Source organism: Lepidochelys olivacea (genome assembly GCF_965140295.1).
Source record: "Lepidochelys olivacea isolate rLepOli2 genome assembly, chromosome: 1".
Lineage (NCBI taxonomy): Eukaryota > Metazoa > Chordata > Testudines > Cheloniidae > Lepidochelys > Lepidochelys olivacea.
In genome coordinates this window covers 258,655,416-258,678,700 of record NC_140411.1, presented here as the reverse complement: position 1 = coordinate 258,678,700, position 23,285 = coordinate 258,655,416, and the positions used below count along the sequence as shown (strand labels likewise).

The window sequence follows — 23,285 nt, the reverse complement described above, 5'->3', positions numbered from 1 at the left end:
AATCATATACAGTAAATCATAACCTTTCCAATGATACCTCACATGATCCATTTTGCATAAAATATATCTTAGTTATGCCATATTCATATCATAAGCATCTCTCTAAGAAGAATATGGGGCATAGCGTCACAAGGGGGACCCCATGGTCTCAGAGTCCTCATGAAGGTGGTCTGGTTTGAGACAAGATGAAGATCCTAACAAGGGGTGCGGACATGTTCCCCCACCCTGATCTGAGCCCTTTTCTCTGTGCTATACCTTGATTTGGTTACTAGGTCCAGAGCTTCAAAGGTATGTAGGCTCCTAATGTTCATTGATTTTGATGAAAGTCAGAAGCCTAAACACCTTTGAGGATCTGGGCCTTAATGTCTAGCAACATACTGAAGTTAAAGGTCTGAATAATCGCATCCCCTCTCTCCCCTCCGTCTCTTACCACCACTTCACTCCTCTCCTTTCCTCACTGCTTTTACTCATTCCCATCCTCTTTCACACTTCCTGCTCTCTCTTTCCTCTCAGATTCTATGGCTGCAGCCGTCAGGAGCCCATGGTGGAAGTCCTTTCTTCGGGCCACGTCATGTCCGTGGTATGGAAGAAAGCGATGTACAGCTACTACGATCCTTTCATCCTCACTGCCCAGGCTGTGCCCTCTGAAGGTGAGGAAGGCTGGAGGGAAAGCGTGGAGAATGGAGGAGCTGGGAGAGCTCACACAGTGCAGACCCCTTGTCAGTTAGCCTCACACGTATTCTACGGGTCACTTCACCCACCATCACAAGATACTCCTCCATGGAGATGGAATACGGTAGCTGTTTCACAGCACATGGAACCACCACACAATGGCTTGGAATAGGAATTCATTAAAGATTGTGAGGCACTTAGATGCTCCAGTGATGGCAGCCAAAAAAAGGATGGCAATAGATAGAAGTGAGGAGTCCTGCATTCAGCTAAAGTCACAGGGGAATTTAGGTCAGCAGAACAGATTCCTATTCGAAATTGGCCAAGAGAAGGAGGTTAACAACCTTAATTTGCACGAAGTGCCATGGGAACTTTAATAACCATGAGCGGTCAGGGCTGGGGTTGCCAAGGCAACTGACAGAAGGCCACACTAATGTCTCAGTAACCCCTAACGTCAGGCTGGAGCAATGGCAGAGAGTCAGAGGGAAGAGCACTGCCGGGTACAGCAGCAACACTGCTTTGGACACTTCTCTGTTGTGTCTCCCAAGCTAATACAAGCCAGGCTTGACCCCGGCTTAGCTCACGAGATCACAGCTTGTAGCCTTTCCCAGTTGGCCTTTCCTCTTTTTTCAGACACTTACTCATTTTTGTGCTGTACCCACTGCCCTTTTCTCCAGCTCTGGTCTCTTGGCATCTCCTGCACTATGATCCTTCACCCTATCGTCCCCAGCTCTTCCCGACACGTACGCACTGTGGGAAGGCGGCATAGCAATGTAGGAAGCCAAGCAGGCAACCACACCTGCAGTTGATTGTCTCGGCAGTCTGCTTCTGAGGGCCCCCCCTCGTCAGGAAGTAGCTCCCCTGGGATGTTTCTGGTGCTCCCAGTGAACCCAGCTGGGAAAGCATGTTGGTCCCACAGAGAACACAGACCATGAGCACAGCAAACAGCTTCATGGGTCTCTAGCAAACGCGTAGCCTGTGTCTTCCTCCATTCTTCTCTTGCGGGTGAGGCATGTCCCTTTTTTCTGAGGATCCAGTTTTCCCAGGTGATGTGTGTGTGTGTGGGGGGTGTCTGTGTTTTCAGACTGCCAGGTGAATCTAATGCTGCAGGGAGGCCTGGAACTGCAGGGGAAGATCAACACTCCACACTACCCGAGCTACTACTCGCCCAACACACAGTGCACCTGGCTCATGACGGTGAGCCCCACCCCCCGTGGCTCCTCCTCTTTCTCTAGCCAAACCTTTCCACAGTAGTGGCTTTAGACAGAGCGCCAGGGCACCTTTTCCCCTACACCACTGCTCCGTGGCAATGCCCTCTCCACTCAGACTCAAGTGATGTGTGGGCGGGGGTTGAGTGCCCTGCAGTTTCATCTCTGCAGACCCTACAGCAGAGAGTCTCAAACAGAAGGTCATGAGATCACAGCTCTTCCTGTAATGCTAAATGGGAGGGAGTCCCCGCTAGATCCCCAGCTAGATGGGAGGAAGGTTGCGGGGAGGCGTGCGGGAAGAGGTTTCCTGTAAGGAAACGGCTGGGAATCATTGCCTTACAATACTTCCAATTCTGGCTGTGGCTCTCAGCCTAGATCTCCACCCTGGACTTGTGACTATCAAACTCACTAGGCAGTCACCTTCTGTTCTTCAAATCCAGCCTGTCTCAGTTCAACCAAGACCCAGCATTAGAGTAGCAGGGATGAGGAGAGAGGTGCATTGGCACAGCTAGGTGCAAGGCCCCAGGACTGGAGCAGCAGGGTTCCTGCAGGGCTGAGGTGCTTTGGCAGGGCTGGAAGTAGGATCTAGGGCTGGAACAGCCAGCAGTGATGGTGCAATGGGAAAGGTGTTTAGGGGGAGGTAGGAGTGGTCTAGCAGGGAGTGTTGGAGGCCATAACTGAGGGGCTCTGACAGAGGTCTGGGAGGCAGGCCTGGAATGACTGAGGGTGCCACACTTCAGGATTAAGGTGGTGGCCAGAGGGGGCAGTGGCCTGGTGCCTGTGTAGACTGTGCCTAACTCTTGCCAGCTTGGTACTGTGTGAATTCACTGCTCTCCCATTTGTGTTCATTTGCCCCTTTCATGCCAACGGGTCCCATTTGTTTGGCTGGAAACAGCTTGCTGCTGCTCTCTCATCTCTGCTCTTGGACCACTCTCCATGCAGGTCCCATCTCTCGACTACGGAGTTGTCCTGTGGTTTGATGGCTACACACTGAGGAGACAGAAGTATGATCTGCTGTGTACTCAAGGCCAGTGGATTATTCAGAACAGAAGGTCTGTGCTCATGTTCTTGCTGGATTATCACTCTCCATCTCCAACCCCAGATTACTTCTCCATGAGTCTGAATTTGCCCCCAGACCTCTGGTTTAGCCAGTCCCCAGGTCTGCTAGGAAACATTTGCCAGCTCTAACTTCTATCTTCTTGCTCCCACTCAGTCATCTGATCTGTGCTATTAACCGTAACTGCTACTACTGTGCTGATGGCACTCAGTTGTCCATATCTTTTTCAATATTCTAGTGACTCCTCCTTGTCCACTGACTGCCTATCTTGATCAAGTCAATGTATTGCTTTGCCTCAGCTTCCTTCAGAAAAGCATCTCAGAGAGAGAGACGTGCTTCTTTTGGGCAAAGGCAACATCCTCAAACCTCTCCAATGTCGCTATCAACTTCCCTTCTTCCTCGTGCTGCGTAAAGCAGATTGTCTCGTTTCCCCCACTTTGTGCAGCCCTGGCGTCCTCCCACACCTCCTGTGTTTGCAAATGTGCCTATCACCACCTCTGCAGTATCGTCTGTGTGCTACTGCCTCAAATCTTCCTCCGCACAAATCTGCCTCCGAGTCTCTGCCTCTTCTTGCTTTGCCTATTAAAAACTCCCTTCTATAAAGACTTCTCTATGGCGTCCCTAAGCCCAGCTGCCGTCATGCACTGCCTGCCGCTGCCCACTTTCTCCCACGTACAGAGAAGCACAGCCAATGCACTGCCATTCTCAGATCCTTCCAGCTGGCTCCACTTTAGTTTCAGGAGCCTGTTCAAAATTGTGCTCTTATTTTAAAACTCTGTTTGGGCCTTTTCCAACCTACCATGCAGACCTTGTCTCTGCTGCTCACCTGACCTCAGCCACCTCTGTCTTTGGACCCAATCCAGGGAATTGTTCCAATGACCTCAGACTCTCCACTATGGGTGTCACAGCCTATCATCAGCAACAGCTGTCTTGTATGTCTCCAACTTCCCCTTTATTTGCATCCCTTCCTTGCATGTACTTTTTCCTTCTTTTCTCCCTAGTCCAACCTCCCTAACTCTTATTTAGCCATGTGAAGATCTAGGACATGAGTTCATAGGAAAGACAATATAGAAATAGCACTGGTTTAGAAAGCACAAGTTCTGCTCTTACCCAGACAGGGCTAAATCAGGATTAATGCCTCCAAAGTAGGTGGAATCATTCTGGATTTATGCCGAGGTAGCAGAGCAGAATTTGGGCCTGTGTATAAAATATGGCCTGTTTGCAGAAGGACAACCATGACACCAATTCCCTATGCCTGGTTTTTGTTACCAAGTGCATAATATTCTCCCCAAAGCTGTTCAGTCCGGAACATCCAGAACCATTACACGTCTCTCACAAACTTTAAATGGTGTTTTACTTTCGCCATCATTTCAAATTCTCTCCATCTCACCCTTAGCATGTCTCTTTTCCTTTCCCTCCATCAGTCTCTAGGGCTGCTTCCTCACACATTTCATTTTCTCTGGGCACTCGGGGCTAGCCCCTGATCTTGGTTATACTAGTGTAAAACCAGTGATGTCTCCAGAGTTGCTCTGGCCTCAGGATGTTCCAGTCAAGTAGCTAAGTGCTGGTGCAGTGGAGAGCAGAGCGTGGTGCTGGATGGCCTGTCTGCTGAAAAAGCCTGGCTTCCCCTGCATTTCCAGGAGCATCACCACTCTACATCCCCAAAACATACAGAGTTTTTCCCCTTCTCTGCTATCCCAGTCCTTGTGGTTCTCTCCTTCTCATGGTCCAGACCCCAATTCTCAAGTGCCATGGAACCTTCCTGCCCCAACACCCTTTTCCCTTGACGACGACATTTTTTCTCCTTCATACAAACTCTTGGATATCCTGCCTGTACTTCTCTATCAGGTTGTGTGGCCTGCGGACCCTGCAAGCCTATGCCGAGCGAATTCCTGTTGTGTCCTCTACCGGCATCACCATCAGCTTCACCTCTCAGATCTCTCTAACCGGACCTGGAGTGCAGGCTGCCTACAGCCTCTATAACCAATCTGATCGTGAGTACGGGGCTTCTTATAGATTAGAGACACTGATTGAGAATGTAGTCTGCATCTTTCACTGCTACCCAGTCACCAGCAGGTTTCTCAAGCTCCTGGCACGTGTTGAGAGCCACACATGCCAAGTCCTAGATACAAGCTCACCTATAGGTACAGACGCACGTTACCCTCATGAATGTGTGCGCATACACCACTCTGAACCATGGACACACAAGCACACAACACTTGATCATATGCACAGCTCACAGAGGTACTGAGGGACTGTACACCTAGGCACAGGTAGACTCACCTCTGCCTCTGTATTACTGAGCTGGCCTTGGAATTAGATGCCTTAGCTTATTTTAATTTGAAATGACTGTTTCAATCACAAAGGCTCCTGGAGAGTTATTTCCGGCTTTTCCTTGAAATCCGTGTGTGTGTGTGAGAAACAAAGCCTGACACACACACACACACACATTCTCTCTCCAAGTCTGTCTTGTCTCACTGTGCAGTACTTGGCAGGGTACACGGTCCCTCTCTACATACTCCCTGAATGTCATGGGGACACCTCTTTCATGTCCCTAACCAGGGTTTTGTAACAGCCCCCAGGGAATCTATCCCAGTATTCCCCCCAGCATCATGCCTGGTGTGGCAGGATGTAATAACAGTGTAGCCCCCAGGAGTTCTGGTGAGAGATTGCCCTTGATTTCCTGGACTCTGTCATGTGACCTGCATTGGTTACAAACTTTCAATACCCCCATTGCCTAGCCAGGGTGCATATGCACGGATTCCAGGGGCTGCCATTACACAGGACTTTGGAAACATAGCAAGCACTGAGCAAACATCCCTGGAGAGCTGGCAAGGTCAATAGCACTTGTAGCCACACACTTTTGAGCCTCAGTGTTTTGCTTTTAGGAGGTCCTGTAATGGGGACTAAACATTCCCTTGTGATTCTTTTTAGCCTGTCCCGGGGAGTTCCTCTGTTCTGTCAATGGACTGTGCGTCCCAGCCTGTGACGGGATCAAAGACTGCCCCAATGGACTGGACGAGAGGAACTGTGGTGAGTCGTCATCCATTATTTCTACCCCCTGTCTCTCCTCAGCGATTTTCAGCCCAGTTCAACCCTCTCCTGCACAAAGGAGTGGGTCTCCATGGTCCAAATCCAACTCTCTAATGGGGGATCTCTGGGGGAGACAGGAGAACCCCACAGAGACTTCACTGCATCAGTCAGGGGGGTGAAAGTAACAAAGGCATTGGCCTGGTTACATGCAGGCAGTCAGTCTTCAGTCCACCAGAATCATACTGCTTCAGTCTGTTAGGAAGCAAGACTGAAAGCTCAACGCGCACCAGGCTCCTCCACGCACTCTCGAGGCCATATATCCCACAGAGACAGTTGGCCCCAGAAAATGGGGCAGTAGAAACAGTTTCCATACGCCAAGATCTACAAGTTCCTCAAATAAATCAGTGTCCAACCTGCAGCATTCCTCTACCCCCACACTGCTAGTACAGTGCAGGCCATGACCACAAAGGTAGTTTTCCAAGGATGAGGCTCATCCGTTGCACTGCAGGTGTGCTGACCCCTACAATTTCCCCAAATGCAGGAAACTTGACCTCATAATTTGTGGTAGTGGGGGACTGCGTTCACACTCTCCCCTGAAAACAACCCCCCCCCCAAACAAAACTATACTCCTCTCTCCCACCACAGCTCTGCCAGTGATCCTCAGTCCTGGCCTACAGCCCCACCTGCTGTTCTAGGCCTGAGTGTCCCACGCTGCTCTGCCAACACACCACAGTCTTGGCCACCCATAACATATGGAGTGCTCGCACAGCAGAGCTCTGTGTAAGAGTACTCTACTCACCACTGGATAGTGCTGCCTGCTGGCCATTCTGGATATTAGCTCCATCAGGCCAATACCCTTTCCTGCAGTTGCACTCCATCTCTCTCTTTCAGTCTGCACCCTTCTCTCAACCTAGGAGCTACTGCTTCCTCTTCATGACTTGGCCCTCCATCCAGTTCACTCAGATCTTCCTCTTCCAGGGTAGTCTTTCAAAATCTCTCCCCAAGCAGCGTCAGGCAGTCCTCACACTGCTGCCCTGACTAAGTCATTCCTACACCGACTCCGGCAGTCTTTGTATCCACTACCCTTAACCATGCCATTCTGCAGTGGATGGTAGGAGAACCCAGGCCCACCCTCTACTCTGGGTTCCAGTCCAGGGCCCTGTAGTGAAGATGGGCATCTTCACCACCTTACTGCTCTCAGCCCTAGACTTCTGCCTACTGTGCTTCTTCTCCCCTTTCTTTCTCCTTTACCTCAGGGAGAGGGACTACAGGCTTCCTCCCTGTTGTCCTCATACACTGCTGCCGGCCTCCTGTCTTTATAGATGCCCTACCTATTTCCTCACAGGTGAGCTTCCTTCTAAATAGCTCCCTCCACACAGCTTAAAGCACTGTCGTTTGCAGTTTAATTGGCTGATTGGGCCCACTTGGCCTAATTCAGCTCTGGCAGGGCCAGTGTGGGGAGTACAGCCCCATCACAAACTCTTTGTATTGTCAAACCACTGGCAAATATCACCTAATTAACTCTCACAGCTGCCCTGGGAAGTATGTTTAGTATTACTACAGATGGGGTGTGTGTGTGTGGGGGGGGGAAAACAGAGAGGAAAGTTAGATTATTTGCCCAGGGCCACCCAGCAAATCAGTGGAGGGATTAGCACTAGAACTCTGGCATTCTTGGTCTCATGCCCTGAGGATGGGATTAGGAGTTATGTGCCTCTATGCAACGCTGCCCATGCCTGTTAGTCCTGGCATGCAACAGTCCCTCCCTGCTGTTCCAGGCCTCCCATGAAACTCACAGTCCTGTGCTCACAGGAACATAAGAATCACAGTGCTGGGTCTCACAGGGCTCTAGTTACCCCAGGATCTGGTCTCTGACCATGGCCAGCACCAGATGATTCAATAAGAGGTACAGAAAACCTTATTGTGGAAAGTTATTGACTAAACCTGTCCATGGAGGAAGTTTCTTTCTAAATCCATCAGTTAGTGCTTGATTCGAAGCAAGAGGGTTTGTTATCTCTAGTTGTGTCCTCCCCGGTGTCTTATATAGCTGTGGATGTTCTCATCCTCTAAATGTCTGATCCTTTTTAGAACCCTATTAAGATGAATTCAAACTAGAACAGGTGCAGAGAAAGGCTATGAGGATGATCAGAGGAATGGAAAACCTGCCTCATGAGAGGAGACTCAAGGAACTTGGCTTGTATTGCTTAACCAAATGAAGGCTGAGGGGAAATATGATTGCTCTCTGTAAATACATCAGAGGGATAAACACTCGGGAGAGAAAGGAGTTATTTAAATTAAAGGCCAATGTTGGCAATAAGAACAAATGGATATAAAATATTCATCAATACGTTTAGGCTTGAAATTAGATGAAGGTTTCTAACCATCAGAGTGATGTTCTGGAACAGCCTTCCAAGGGCAGTAGTGCTGGGGGGGTAGAGGGGAAACACAACAGGTTTCAAGATTGATCTTGATAAATTTACAGGGGAGAAACAGTATGATGAGACTGCCGTGACGGTTATTAGCAAATATCTCCAAAGGCTGGTGATGGGACTCTAGATGGGGAAGGCCCTGCATTACTACAGAGAATTCTCTCCCAGGTTTCTGGGCTGGTGAGTCTCGCCACATGTTCAGGGTTTAACTGGTGGCCATTTTTGGGGTTGGGAAGGAATTTTCCCCCAGGTTATATTGTCAGAGACCGGGGGCGGGGGGGGGGTCACCTTCCTCTGCAGCGTGCGGCACGGGTCACCTGCAGATTTTAAGTAGTGTAAATGGTGGATTCTCTGTAACTTGAAGTTTTTAAAATCAAGATTTGAGGACTCCAATAACTCAACCAGAGATTAAAGGCCAATTATTGGAGTGTGTGGGTGAGGTTCTGTGGCCTGTGACGTGCAGGTGGTCAGACTAGATGATCCTGATGGCCCCTTCCGGCCTTAAAGTCTGTGAGTTCTTGGCCTCTGATATCTTGTGGCTGTGAGTTCCACAGGCTAATTATGAGTTGGCTGTAAAAAGACAGTATTTCCTTTTTCAGTTCCAAATGTGCTGCATTTCAGTTTCATTCAATGTCTCTGTGTCGTTGTATTATTAAAATGGATAAAAAGAAGCAGCCCGATTTACCTTCTCTACCACGTTCATTGTCCTGTGTGCCTGTCAAGCCCCCTCCTTTTCATCTCATCTCTAAAGTAAACAGCCCTAGTCTTTTAAATCTCTGTTTTTATTATTCCAGATTTTTCCAGGCCTCTAATCATCTGAACTCCTTGTGTTAATTATTACATAAATAATAAATATATTGAGGCAGTGCCTGGAGGCCCCAGCCCCATTGAGTTTGGGCCTGTTCACACAAGCATAGCAAGCAGACAGTCCCTGCCCCCAAAGGACTTATAATCTAATGATAAGACAAAAGACAACAAGTAGATGCAACAAACAGCAAGGGGAGCACGAGGTAACAGTGAGCCGACCGTAATACATGTCATGTGCTGTGGCCAGTGCTTACCAGTGCCTGAGCCACTGTTGAGTGTTTTGCAGGCAGTGTGACAAAGGTGGGCTTAAGGAAGGATTTGAAGATGTGTAATGTAGTGGCTTTGTGGTCTTCTAGTTTTGTTGTAGATGGGCTAACCAGGACTGGGTACAGTATTCCAAGTGAAGACGCACCTTTGATTTATAGAACAACATTAGAATATTTTCAGTATTACTCTCATTCCTATTCCTGATAGATCCGGACTCTTTGCTTGTCTTTTTAGGGTATGTCCACACTGCATGCTAAGCCCAGGCTATACCTCAGGTTTGAGCCAAGTCCCCCTTCCATCCACACACAAATCAGTCTGACTTGGGTCAGCAAAACACTCAGGACCTGGGTCTTAAGACCATGCTGGGGGGTCGTTCAGTGTCTGAGTCCTGCTGTGACTCAGATCCAGGCCCTGTCATTTTGATGTGTAGATGCAGCTGAAGCCACAGACCCCATTCAGAATGTCTGCGTAGTGCAGTGTGGACACATTAGCACAGCTCAGACACCTGCGTCCAGCAATTGTAAGCCCAGGTTTACAATGCAGCGTGGACACTCAAGCGCAGGCTTGGTAACACCAAGTCCACAAGCCCAGGTCCCACCGACCTGGGATTACAATGCAGTGTAGACATACCCTTTGAGCCTGGCTGTACATGGAATGGAAGCTTTCAATAAACTAGTTAGGTGACATCCAAGACTTTTTCTTGCATGGTTAGTGAATTTAAAACAGATCAAGTTTCTTCTTCCTAGATGCATTACTGAGCATTTGTTAACAATTTCTTTAATCTGCTAATGAGCTGCCCTCTGAAATTTGCTGCAGTCTTCTCTAGTCTTGACTAACCAAAATAATTTTGTAGCAGCTGCGAATGTTGCCACCTCACTGCGCTCTTTTCCCTCAATTATTAATGAATATATTAAACACCAGTCCTAGCATGGAACCTTGGGCATGCCATTCTCTTCTGCAGGGCCTGATGAAATTCATTCTAAAGTGATTGCTTCAGCTAGTTCTGTAATCTCAGAACTGTTAGTAATTATCTTTGAGAATGTATGGAGGACAGGTGAGGTCCCAGAGGGTTGGAGAAGGGCAAACAGTACTTATCTTTAAAAGGGGGAACAAGACTAAAAGAGGATCCCAGGAATTATAGACTAGTCAGCCTAACTTTAATACCTGGAAAGATACTGGAACACATTATTAAAAAATCAATTTGTAAGCACCTAGAGGATAATAGGATTATGAGGAATAGCCAGCATAGATTTGTCAAGAACAAATCATGCCAAACCAAATTAATTTATTTCTTGACAAGGTTACTGGCCTAGTGGATAAGCTGTGGACATGGTATATCTTGATTTTAGTAAGGCTTTTGACACAGTCCCACATGACAGTCTCATCTAGGGTAATATGAATTTACTATAAGACGTGTGCACAACGGATTGAACGGCTGTACTCAAGGAGTAGTTATTAGTGGTCTGCAGTCAAACTGGGGGTATGTCTCTAGTGGGGTCCCACAGGGGTCAGTCTTGTATCTGGTATTATTCAATATTTTCATTAATGGCTTGGATAATGGAGTGGGAAGTTTGCAGATGACACCAAGCTGGGAGGGGTTGCAAGCACTTTGGAGGACAGGATTAGAATTCAGAAGGATCTTGCCAAATTGGAGGATTGGTCCAATTTCAACAAAATAAAAGTCAATAAAGATAAGTGCAAAGTATCAGAGGGGTAACTGTGTTAGTCTGTATCCACAAAATCAATGAGGAGTCCGGTAGCACCTTAAAGACTAACCAATTTATTTGGGCATAAGCTTTCGTGGTAAAAAACCCACTTCGTCAGATGCATGGAGTGAAAATTACAGATGCATACATAAATATACTGACACATGAAGAAAAGGGAGTTATCTTACAAGTGGAGAACCAGTGTTGACAAGACCAATTCAATCAGGGTGGATGTGGTTCACTTCCAATACCTGATGAGGTGTCAATACCAAGAGGGAAAATTGCTTTTGTAGTGAGCCAGCTGCTCCCAGTCCCTATTCAAGCCCAAATTAATGGTGTTAAATTTGCACTAGCTACCCAAGATCCATGGCACATTTGGTGGCTGAGCTTTGTGACTTTGTCCTCACCCACAACCATTTCAGATTTGGGGACAAATTATACCTTCAAGTCAGTGGCACTGGTGTGGGTACCCGCGTGGCCCCACAGTATGCCAACATTTTTATGGTCGACTTAGAACACTGCCTCAGCTCTCGTCCCCTAGCGCCCCTCCTCTACTTGCGCTACATTGATATCTTCATCATATGGACCCACGGGAAGGAGGCCCTTGAAGAATTCCACCTGGATTTCAACAATTTCCACCCCACCATCAACCTCAGCCTGGACCAGTCCACACAAGAGATCCACTTCCTGGACACTACAGTGCAAATAAGTGACAGTCACATAACCACCACCCTATACCGGAAACCTACTGAACGCTATACTTACCTACATGCCTCCAGCTTCCATACAGGACACATCACATGATCCATTGTCTACAGTCAAGCCCTAAGATACAACCAAATTTGCTCCAATCCCTCAGACAGAGACAAACACCTACAAGAGCTTTATCAAGCATTCTTAAAGCTACAATACCCACCTGAGGAACTGAGGAAACAGATTGACAGAGTGAGATGGGTACCCAGAAATCACCTAGTACAGGACAGGCCCAACAAGGAAAAACAACAGAACACCACTGGCCATCACAAACAGCCCCCAGCTAAAACCTCTCCAGCACATTATCAATGATCTACAACCTATCCTGGAAAATGATCCCTCACTCTCACAGACCTTGGGAGGCAGGCCAGTCCTCACCTACAGACAGCCCCCCAACCTGGAGCAAATACTCACCAGTAACTACACACCCCACCACAGAAACACTAACCCAGGAACCAATCCCTGTAACAAACCCCATTGCCTACTCTGTCTCCATATCTACTCTAACGACACCATCATAGGACCCGACCACATCAGCCACACCATCAGGGGCTCATTCACCTGCAAGTCTACTAATGTGATATATGCCATCACGTGCCAGCAATGCCCCTCTGCCATGTACATTGGCCAAACCGGACAGTCTCTATGCAAAAGAATAAATGGACACAAATCAGACATCAGGAATGGTAACATACAAAAGCCAGTAGGAGAAGACTTCAATCTTCCTGGACATTCTATAACAGATTTAAAAGTAGTCATTCCTCAGGAAAAAAAACTTCTAAAAACAGACTTCAAAGAGAAGCCACAGAACTACATTTGTTGGTATGTGCAAAGGACTTCACGTAGGAAGGGAAAAATCAAATGCACAACTACAAAATGGGGACTAGCTGCCTAGGTGGTAGCACTAGGCCAGGTTTTGCTCTTGCTGAGCTAGTTCACTCCCCAGTGTAATTCAGTCTGAGCTCTCTCAAGGAATCCAGGGAAGCAGATTCCAGCAGGTTTAGTTGTTTTTTATTTCAAGCCACCTTAACAAATCAAAAACCCCTTCAAAGGCTAAGCAGTCCCTTCCCCAAATCCATCCCTCACATCGGGAAGTGCCACAACCCATTCTCCTGGCTCTTACCTCAGAGCCTCAGGAATAGGAGGACTTCACACAGTCTCCCTTCTGTCCATTTGGTTTTTGGAGCAACCCCTCTGTACAGTTGCTCCAGCAGAAAGTATTAAGCACACAGCCCCCTCAGCTTCCAGGAGGGTCTGGCCATCTCACCCCTCCATTTCCTGCTGCCCTCTTTTCTGAGGCTTAGCCAGTTACGGTCCAGCTCTTTTCCCAGGTGCAGCAGGTGAGGCTAATCAGCCAGTCAGCTAGCGGCAGGCCTCTGACCCCAAAGGAATGGTATCCCTTATACTGTCATAGGGTTATGGTGGATCACAAATTGAATATCAATCAACAATGTGATGCAGCTGAAAAAAAGGCTAATATCATTCTGGGGTCTATTAATGGGAGTGTTATAGGTAAGACATGGGAGATAATTGTCCCATTCTACTTGGCACTGGTGAGGCCTCAGCAGGAGTGCTGGGTCAAATTCTGGGCGTCACATTTTAGGGAAGATGTGGACAAACTGGAGAGAATCCAGAGGAGAGCAACAAAAATTAGAAAAAGTTTAGAAAACCTGACCTGTGAAAGAAGGTTAAAAAAACTGGAGAGAAAAGAAAACTGAGTGGGAACCTAAAAAGAGTTTTCAGATGTGTTAAGGGCTGTTATACAGAGGACGGGGATCAATTGTTTCCATTGTTTTCCATGTTCACTCAAGGCAGGACAAGAATAAATGGGCTTAATCTGCAGCAAGGGAGATTTAGATATTAGGAAAAACTTTCTATCTATAAGGGTAGTTAAGCTCTGGAACAGGCTTCCAAAGGAGGTTGTGGAGGTTTTTAAGAACAGGCTGGACAAACACCTGTCGGGGGCTGGACTTGGTGACCTCTCGAGGTCCCTTCCAGCCCTACTCTTCTATGATTCTGTGATTAACCTGCTTTAAATCAAGATGGGGCGTCTTTCTAAAATATAGGTTCGAGCTCAGCCGTAAGTTATTGAGCCTGAAGCAGGAGCCCCTGGGTGAAAATCCGTAGCCTGTCTTATGCAGGAAGCCAGACTAGATGATCAGAACGGTCTCTTCTGACCTTGTAATCGCTGACTCTGTGGAACCTTTGCCATGATGAAAAGCTACCCATGTATTTCTACTCTTTGTTTTCTTTTAGAGTAACAGCTGTGTTAGTCTGTATTTGCAAAAAGAAAAGGAGTACTTGTGGCACCTTAGAGACTAACCAATTTATTTGAGCATAAGCTTTCGTGAGCTACAGCTCACTTCATCAGATGCATACTTTGTTTTCTGTTGCTTTCCTCTGCTCAGTGCATAAGTCCATGTTGCCTCTCCTAGAGCTCTGTCCACGCACTACAGTCCTGACCCACAGCACCTTTCTGGTGTGCTCTGTTCGCTATACCACATCGGTGCTCTGCTGATACACCTAAATTCTTGTGTACTCCCTTAGTCTCTCTTAAACAAAGCTGGCCAGTTTTGCCAAAAACGGGGCTGTGTGATGGGCACAATATGTGACAAGGCTGAGTGTCCCCCTCCCCACCCGCCCAATTCATTTCACACATGACTTGTCCTATATTTGATGCCAGGACTCCAGAGGCAAAATGGGCTGGTCTCTTAACCCTCACACCACGTGGGCCTCTCAGCCTGGGTAGACAGACTCGCGCTAGCGGGGCCGAGCTCGGGCGCTAACAGTAGCGGTGTGGATGTTGCCGATCAGGCTCTCACGCCCACGTGATCCCTGGGTCTGAGCTCGGGGCGCCAGCCTGAGTCTCTGCTGGAGCCACAACGTTCCCACTGCTATTTACAGTTAGCTCGAGCCCCACTAGCGTGAGTCTGACTGCCCCGCCCAGGTGGGGAGGCTTGCTGCCAGCTGCAGTGCAGACATACCCAAAGTCCCTTTCTCCTCTACCACATGGTGTTTCCAGTTGAAGCCCCCTTGTGACTAGTGGTGGGTATTGCTGAGGGATAAGAGACCCACTCTTTCCCTTTGCCTTGCTTTTCTGAATCCCACCCGTTTCTTCCGGGTGCTTTGGTCTTAGTGTGCTCGGCGAAATTCCAGTGTCAGGAGGACAGCACTTGCATAGAGTTCACCAAGGTCTGCGACCAACACCTGGACTGTGTCAACGGGAGTGACGAGGAGCAGTGCAATGAAGGTAGGGAGGGGAGACTGCTGGGTAGCGATAAATTTCCCCCTATCAGCTAACAATGCAGGCAGTGTTGTTGTAGCCGTGTCAATACCCGGATTTTAGAGGGACAAGGGAGGTGAGGTAATAGCTTTTATTGGACCAGCTTTTGTTGGTGAGAAGTTGGTCCAATCAAAGATGTTACCTCACCCACCTTGTCTCTCTAATAAGCTACTGATAAAATTCCTGTGCTGAGTCCCAGATCAGGACCCTGCTACCAGCTAACACCAAAGTACAGCTAGTAACATTCTCTCTCTTAACCTACCAGCTAATACAGGGGTATTACTGAGGGAACTCCCACCCATTAATCTAGGGGTTCACCCAGGCAGAAGGTTGACGTGGAGTTTTTTGGCTGCCCCATGCTCTCCACTGAAATCCCCCAACCCTCATTCAAGTCTCTCCCCTTTACTCCCCCAACCAACTTCATCTTTCCAGGAGTCCCCTGCGGGCCTTTCACTTACCAGTGTGCAGACAGGAGCTGCGTGAAGAAACCCAACCCTCAGTGCGACTCCACCACTGACTGCAAGGACTCGTCTGATGAGAAGCACTGTGGTGAGGAGTGAGAAGGGAGGGCACTCTCCTAGGCATTGCCAGGGGGAAGCTCCCACTCCTGGAGTTAAGAACAGTGCTGGCTGGGCCCTGCTGTGAGGAACCTCGCTCTACCAGAGCCCTGGTTTGCACTGCTGGAGTCCTGGTTGCCAGTAGTGGGATGCTGCTCCAAGGAAGCTCACATTAACAGAACACTGACTGGCACAGACCGGGCACTGCTGAGAGGAGGCTCACAGCACGGGTGTCCCAGCTGCTGCTGACTGAGCTCAAGTGTGTGGGAAAGGTGGTGCAGGGTTCACCTGTGTTAATAATAGGGAAAAACCTCACACTGGAATTTTCAGTCATCTCAGCCCTGACATGCTATAAAATGGCTCCAGCCAGTGCCAGGCAGGGTGTAAATGGCCAAGGGTATAAATGGTGTAAATGGCAGACTGGAAAGTCAGTAAAGCAAAGGGGAAGGGCAGACTTGATGTCTTTGCTCCTTGTCTTCCTATGTCTTCCTCTCCTTAGACTGTGGATGGCAGGCCCCTCTGAACCGGATTGTGGGTGGCGCCAATTCTGTAGAAGGGGAATGGCCATGGCAGGCTAGCCTTCAGGTCCGCGGGAGCCATATTTGTGGTGGAACGCTGATTGCCGATCGGTGGGTGGTCTCGGCTGCTCACTGCTTCCAGGATGACAGGTAAATGGTGAGGGAAGAGCGCTGTGGAGGAGACCGAGTTCAGACTGCTTTCACATCAAAGCCGGTTGGGTCTCAGCCTAAACCAACTTGGAACCACGTCACAGAATGGCCACTCACTTCGGAACCATTGACGGTAGTGGCTCAGAGCTGGAACAAGGAAGTCAGGCCTGGGAAGCCCTGCTGGAGATGTGTGTGTATGAGGGCAAGATTGTGGTAGCAGGGAGGTGCTGAGGTGCTCTGGGAAGGCATAGAGGGGAGGGAAGCTTGCATAGCTCCCATCCGCTCTGTGCTTGGCTCTGGTTCCACAATGGTCATGAACCCTAAAAACATACACAATTGGACTTTTCTCCTTCATGCGAGAAAAGAGTAAATGGGGACTCACAGGGGGAAGCCCAGCCTAGCTTTATGTGGTGAGAGCATTGGTGGAGCTCAAGCTACCAGCACATTGGCCCCTCACCCGATAGGTGTTAGGCCAGTGATGACTTGCAACCCCCTGGGAATCTTCTCATTTAAAGGTTTCAGAGTAGCAGCCGTGTTAGTCTGTATTCGCAAAAAGAAAAGGAGTACTTGTGGCACCTTAGAGACTAACCAATTTATTTGAGCATAAGCTTTCGTGAGCTACATGCATCCAATGAAGTGAGCTGTAGCTCACGAAAGCTTTTATGCTCAAATAAATTGGTTAGTCTCTAAGGTGCCACAAGTCCTCCTTTTCTTTTTTCTCATTTAAAGTGGGCCTCAAGCTTTGCTGTCACTCATGTCACAGCCCTCTAGAGGTGACTCGTAGTAAATAATTATATATGGTAGTCCGCAAAGGCCTTAATTAGAATCGGAGCCCCATTTTGCTGGGAACTTGGGCAAGCACCGAAGAGAGAAAATCCCTGCCCAGAGGAGCTTACCATCCGGAGACACACACAGACGAAGGGTAGAGGAAATGGCTACAACAGTCCAGCAGATGGATCTGGTGGAACACTAGCACCGCTTTGCTAGTTATGTATTTTGTAGGGTGGGGCTTGTTTTTATTACTATTATTATTTTGTCCTGGGGTTAGAGGTAGGGAGGAAGAAAAGGGGAAGAGGAATAGTTACAGTTGGGCATGCGCCCAGCTAGGACCAGCAGGCTGGGGTTCAGAGGCATCATGGCAGAGATGAACCTTAAGGAGGGATTTGATGGAGGATGAGGTGGCCAGGGCCGGCTCTACAGGTTTCACTGCCCCAAGCGGTGAAAAAAACTGCAGCCGCGGATGCCAAAAGGGAGAAGCTGCTGCCGAATTGCTGCCGCGGCCGGCGAGACAGAGGAGCTGCCGCCGAATTGCCGCCGCCGTGGAAACACTGCCGCCCCTTTCTAACTACTGCCCCAAGCACCTGCTTGGAACGCTGGTGCCTTGAGCCGGCCCTGAAGGTAGCAGCTGTTTGGAGCGTTTGTCAGGGAGTATTTCACATGCATTAGGGGCAGCGTGGGAGAAGGCACAGAGGTGGAAGGGACCGTGTGTCCAAACAATAGGCCTCTTACAGTTTTTTTTCCCCAGTCTTCTCCACTGTGTTTTCTTCTCTGCCCTTCACCCTCCCACTTGCAACATGCTCTCCCCTCTCCCATCCCCTTAGGCATGCTAGCTAATCTATCTAAACATCTCCACTGCTCCACCTCCAATCCCCACCTCTCTTGGCTTTTCCCAGTAGGAGGTATGTGCTATTTAATCTATGCTCCCATTTAGGGCTGTTCCTCCTTGTAATGTACCCTTGCTCAACCGAAGGGTATGTCTGCACCACTGGAGTGTAGACACTACAGTGACAGAAGGGGTTCTTCCATCACTGCAGTAAATCCTAGTTAGGTTGACAGAAGAATTCTTCCATTGAGTTAGCGCTGTCTACACTGGGGCTTAGGTTGGCTTACCTATGTCTCTCAGGGGTGTGAATTTTTCACACTGCTGAGCGACGTAGCTAGGTTGACCTACGTTTTCAGTGTAGACCAGCCCTCAGCTATGTCTTTCCCCTCCTTTACATCCCTCCCTCTCTGACCTTTTCACAGAGCTGTCACTTCCCCCATGCTCCCTTCCTTTCCTTTGCCGGTCCGTTGTCTCTCTGATTTTCCAGCCTTCTCCTCACTTCCCTCACTCTCCTTCATTTCCCCCAATTTCTCACTCTCCCTTTTTGTGCTGCACGCCCCACCTGTCTCTCTAACACTGACACACTTTTTCTCCCTTTGCCCCCAGTAGATTGGCTTCCCCATCCATCTGGACTGTCTACCTGGGCAAGTACTTTCAGAATGTCAGCAGCCAGAATGAGGTGTCCTTCAAGGTGAGCCGCCTCCTCCTGCACCCATATTATGAGGAGGACAGCCACGACTACGACGTGGCCCTGCTCCAGCTTGACCACCCAGTTATCAACTCGTCCTTCATTCAGCCCATCTGCTTGCCCGCCCACTCCCACCTCTTTGAACCTGGCCTCCGTTGCTGGATCACTGGATGGGGGGCTCTCAAGGAAGGAGGTACATGCAGGATGTTTGCTGCTCTTGTTTGGATCCACCTTTCTTCCAGGATTTACGGGGGGAGGAAGGGGGGATTTTTCAAAGGTAGTTAGACACCCAGCTCCCATGAAAAGTTGGGCTAATTACTCTTTCTGCCTTTGAAAATCTCCTCCCAAATAAATAAATTCTGTTGTGACGCTAGGAGGCTCACCTCAGGGCTTGGTTGCTTCAGTGTGGCATAATGTTCTTGGCAAGAATCTGACGCGGGGTCCCTCAAACAAAAGTCAGAGAATGTTGCAGTTCCAAGCTCCTTGAAAGATAATGGAAAGCTTTGATATGTCAGTGCCCTTTCCCCCTTTACCTACTGCAACTGCAATCTACCCTAATAGTGCCTCCAGCTCTCCCTAGTGGATCATCATATTGCATCATGCAGAATTATCACATATGGATGTAACATCACAGCATGAAGACAGACTAGCACGAGTCCCCCAAAAGATGAGAGATTTTAACTGTCTGGGCTTGCAGGACCTAGGACAAACTCATGACAGTATGGGTCATCCTGGGAGGACTGGGATGGGAAGGTGCACTGCTCTGGGACAGCTCTCAGCTGGAGGCGTTGGGTCCAAAGACCTAGAGAAGGGTCTTTGTCAGCAAGTGAAGGGAGCATGAAGGATTTTTGTAGCTATAATTCTTTACGGGGAGCTATATGTGTGCATGGTGTATTACACACACAACAACATAGTCTCCCAAGGGAAGCAGTAGAAGCCAAAAGTGGCTGGTGCCCCTGACTGTCAGAAAGAGCTGAGCTCCTGCCCTCTGAAAATCAGGCCCCTTCAAGACGTTGAGCATCCCAAATATGGAGGCACCCAAAATCAGGTGTCACCCCTCCTCAACCTAGGTCATTTAAAACTACACTGGACAAAGCACTAGTAAAAGTATAGTAAGGAAGAATCCTACCCTGGCAGGGAACTGGGCTAAATGACCTACAGTGACAGGTTCCGTCCATATAATAGCTATAATTCTCTGACTGATGAAAAGGGTCCAAATTCTAACCTGTTGTAGACTGGTACAACTCCTTTGGGAGTGTTGAACCCAGTTATATCAGGTTTCAGTTGCAGTGCCCTGCCAATGAGCTTAGTGTTTAATTCAGACAGGTAAGTATGAAACATGGAGAAAGAATTCCCAGGGCAATATTGTCATGAAGATCAATGCTGGACAGCTTTGTGAAAGAAGTGGGCAAGGAGGAGCAGGAGCTCTCTTGGCAGACAAAAAGGCTAGAGATGTTCCAGACTTGGAACACAAGGGATGGCATGAGAGAAGGTGTGGAGCTGAGGTCAAGAAAAGGAGCCAAAGCGCAATAACGAGAGAGGCCTGAGAAGATCAGAGCTGGCTGCGGGGACAACACTGGGCCCAGATATAGCCCTGCACTTGTGCAGGGATAAGGCACCATCAGACAGATGGAGGGGCTGCAGCTTGAACTTCCTCCGATCAGCAGCTGCAGGAGCCAGTGCAGCCCCTGAGGGCTGTCCTAACTTGTGCCCCTGGTGAGAGGGTCACTACAGCCTGCTGCACTCATACAGTATTGCCCATGTGCCTCCTGCAGGGCTGGTGCAACCACTAGGCAAACTAGGCAGCTGCCTAAGCCGCCAAGTGGTTGGGGGCGGCCAAAAGTGCGCTCCGAGGAGGCGGTGGAGCGGAGGTGAGCTGGGGTCAGGGGTGGGGGGCCGCCTGCAGCAAGTAACAGGGGAGGGGGATAGCAGGAGCAAGGTGGAAGTTTTGCCTAGGGCGCGAAACATCCTTGCACCGGCCCTGGCCTCCTGTTCCCCTCATAGAGCTGGTTGGGACAGTCATGGAGACTTAGCAGTTTGGATGAAGTTTTCATCAGAAAGATTCTGCCTTATTCAGAGAGATCTGGGATGAAAACCTCTGCTCTGAATCAGAGAGGACAGGGACTTGAACCTGAGTCTCCCAGCTCCCTAGCCAGTGCCCTAACCACCAGGCCACATACCCACGCTACTTCCTGAATTGAAAAGTTTTGGTTTGGATCCAAAACCGGACAGTTCAACACAATTCTGTTTTCATGGGGATGTTCAGAAGGCCATGTTTTCAATCCACTGTGGGACGAAAACAAGTTCTGAAAGCGCAACAAGTTGCTGCAAAATGGAATTGTCATCCTCCAGATAGCTCTGTTACACTAATAAAAATGATACCAACAGGATCTTGTAAGAGGGACAAGGCAAATTGCCACGTTTATTGTAAATACAACAAAATATTCCTATATGCAATTTCTATATAGATCCATTCACACACACAGACATTCACACACAGGTTCTACATAAAGGTTGTTATAGTCACCAGCCTAGATGTTGCTCGTGCCAAGTCACTGGCCAGGTGGCCTGGACACGAGAGTGGAGCTGAGTCATTGTCAGATGCGCATCCGATGCTCCTGGAGGGTGGTCGTAGAACCAGACTCAAAGAACACAGTCCCTGGACCCAATTTTTATAGGTCTCTGGTTCAATACAAGTCTATGGAAGTTGCTTCATCATGCTGAATTTACAATTGAGATGACCATCAATCAGCTCAATCAGCAGGTGGTACATCCATGACGGCTCCATGACGGCGAGGTGTTATCTTCTCGTTCTTCCTTGATGCGTTTTGGGTGGATTCCGGTTCGCCCTCTGGGGGGTCATCCGGTTATCTCCACTTTGCATATTCTTCGGCCCATCGATATCAAGGTTGAAATTCTTAGGATTAGGCTGGCACCATTTACTAACCAATTATTTCCCTGCTTCAGGCTCTCAATTCCATGCACTCATCATTCATTATTTTACTTAACAACACAATCTATGAATCTTGATTCATTTAACAAGTTTTATCCCACTATCTATTTTTCCCTCTTTGGATACCAAGATTTACATAGGCATGACAAGGGACCCCCGCGGGGGAAGAGCATCAGGGTGTTGTTTTGAAGAACAGCATTGTTTCCTCGAAGTTCTTATCACTTTCCAGCACAGTCTCTTTGTCCTGTACCAGCCTGAAATAATTAGCACTTTGGCCTTGCATTTGTTACAGAGTGAAATAAGAAGAGATTTAATAATTTTATTAAGATAATGTTGAAATAAAAAATGGTACAGAGTTCAAGGCTCCTATTCCATCTCCCTGTTCCAAAAATCCATTTAATATATAGTCCTCAGATAGAGGACATATCAGATATTAAACTGATAAGAACAGATACTACACTTGATCTTAGCCAAAATTCAACAGCATGGAACTGATGTTCATACCTTTTTACCATACCTATATAGTCTTTTGTCTATCTTTATTTCTACTACTACATAATTATAATTCTATCATACTTATATAACTTTGAGGGCGACCCAACAGCTCTACTCCCCTCCTGCCCTGCTGGTGCAAAGAGCTGCAGGGTAATGCTGAATAGGGATCAGTTGTGTAGAGCCTTGTGGGTGAAGTGAGAAGTAAAAGGTGAGAAGCTAAGGTAAGGATTAGGGGAGGGGGGAAGATGTGATGCAAGTGGAGGACAAGATGGTGATCCAAGTGGCAGCTCTTTCCATGAACTGGAGACAGAGAGAGGTGAGATGTGGCTGTGGTCTGGGGATAACAAGAAGAGGCAGGGAGCTCTGCTGTTACTGACCCACTGTTCTTGTTCCATACCTAGGGCAACTGAGTAACATCCTACAGAAGGTGGATGTGCAGCTGATCCAGCAGGACATCTGCAGTGTGGCCTATCACTACCAGATCTCTCCCAGAATGCTTTGTGCCGGCTACCGCAAGGGCAAGAAGGATGCCTGCCAGGTGACAGAGGAGATGTGGGACACTTCCACCTTAAAGGGGGATCATCCAGCAATGGATGAGGGCTGGGGAGGGGTCTTTTTTCCCTGAACATGTGCTATAGCTTTGAATAAGGTGTATATTGATTCCAAGAGGTTAGAAGAAAGACCTTCTTGCCCCAACTGCAGGTCACATCCTGCTCATGCTTATCCTCCGGTGCAAACACAGAAACTTTTCAGTTTCTTAGAATTATATCCAGTCTCCCATGAGCTCCACATAGTGCTGGAACCTTGGTGGAGCCACACACAGCTCCATAGGGAAGATTATCCACTTCCTCCTGCTGGTCCTCCCCATAGTCAGGAATGCTGGTGACAATATAGATTGGATTTTCCCTTTTCAGGCCATTACGTCCTCTTCAGCCACTCCTCTGCTTTCCTACTCCAAGCAACTTCCCCGTCATCTACCTGAAGACTGTTCCCATAACTCACCCCACCCCAGCATGTGCTGATTGGTGCTGCTGCTCTCTGCCTGCTCCTACATTACCCTTCATCCCCGGGGAATTCCACTGGCACTCCATTAATTTTAGGATCCAGTTCAA

General features: G+C 48.4%; 1 protein-coding gene across 7 annotated transcripts in view; it reads left to right on the top strand.

The window, feature by feature from the left end:
- Positions 1 to 23,285, top strand: part of TMPRSS6 (transmembrane serine protease 6) — a 35,641-nt gene that overhangs the window by 10,939 nt on the left and 1,417 nt on the right. For 6 of the 7 annotated variants that reach the window (XM_084641652.1, XM_084641650.1, XM_084641647.1 and 3 more), the window contains 10 exons: positions 514 to 650; positions 1,754 to 1,866; positions 2,820 to 2,929; positions 4,783 to 4,928; positions 5,869 to 5,967; positions 15,063 to 15,176; positions 15,642 to 15,758; positions 16,266 to 16,434; positions 18,644 to 18,918; positions 22,575 to 22,711. In XM_084641652.1, coding sequence (XP_084497778.1) covers positions 514 to 650; positions 1,754 to 1,866; positions 2,820 to 2,929; positions 4,783 to 4,928; positions 5,869 to 5,967; positions 15,063 to 15,176; positions 15,642 to 15,758; positions 16,266 to 16,434; positions 18,644 to 18,918; positions 22,575 to 22,711 — 1,417 coding nt within the window. The remainder of the gene's footprint in view (positions 1 to 513; positions 651 to 1,753; positions 1,867 to 2,819; positions 2,930 to 4,782; positions 4,929 to 5,868; positions 5,968 to 15,062; positions 15,177 to 15,641; positions 15,759 to 16,265; positions 16,435 to 18,643; positions 18,919 to 22,574; positions 22,712 to 23,285) is intronic. The other variant, XM_084641648.1, reaches the window with a different exon arrangement.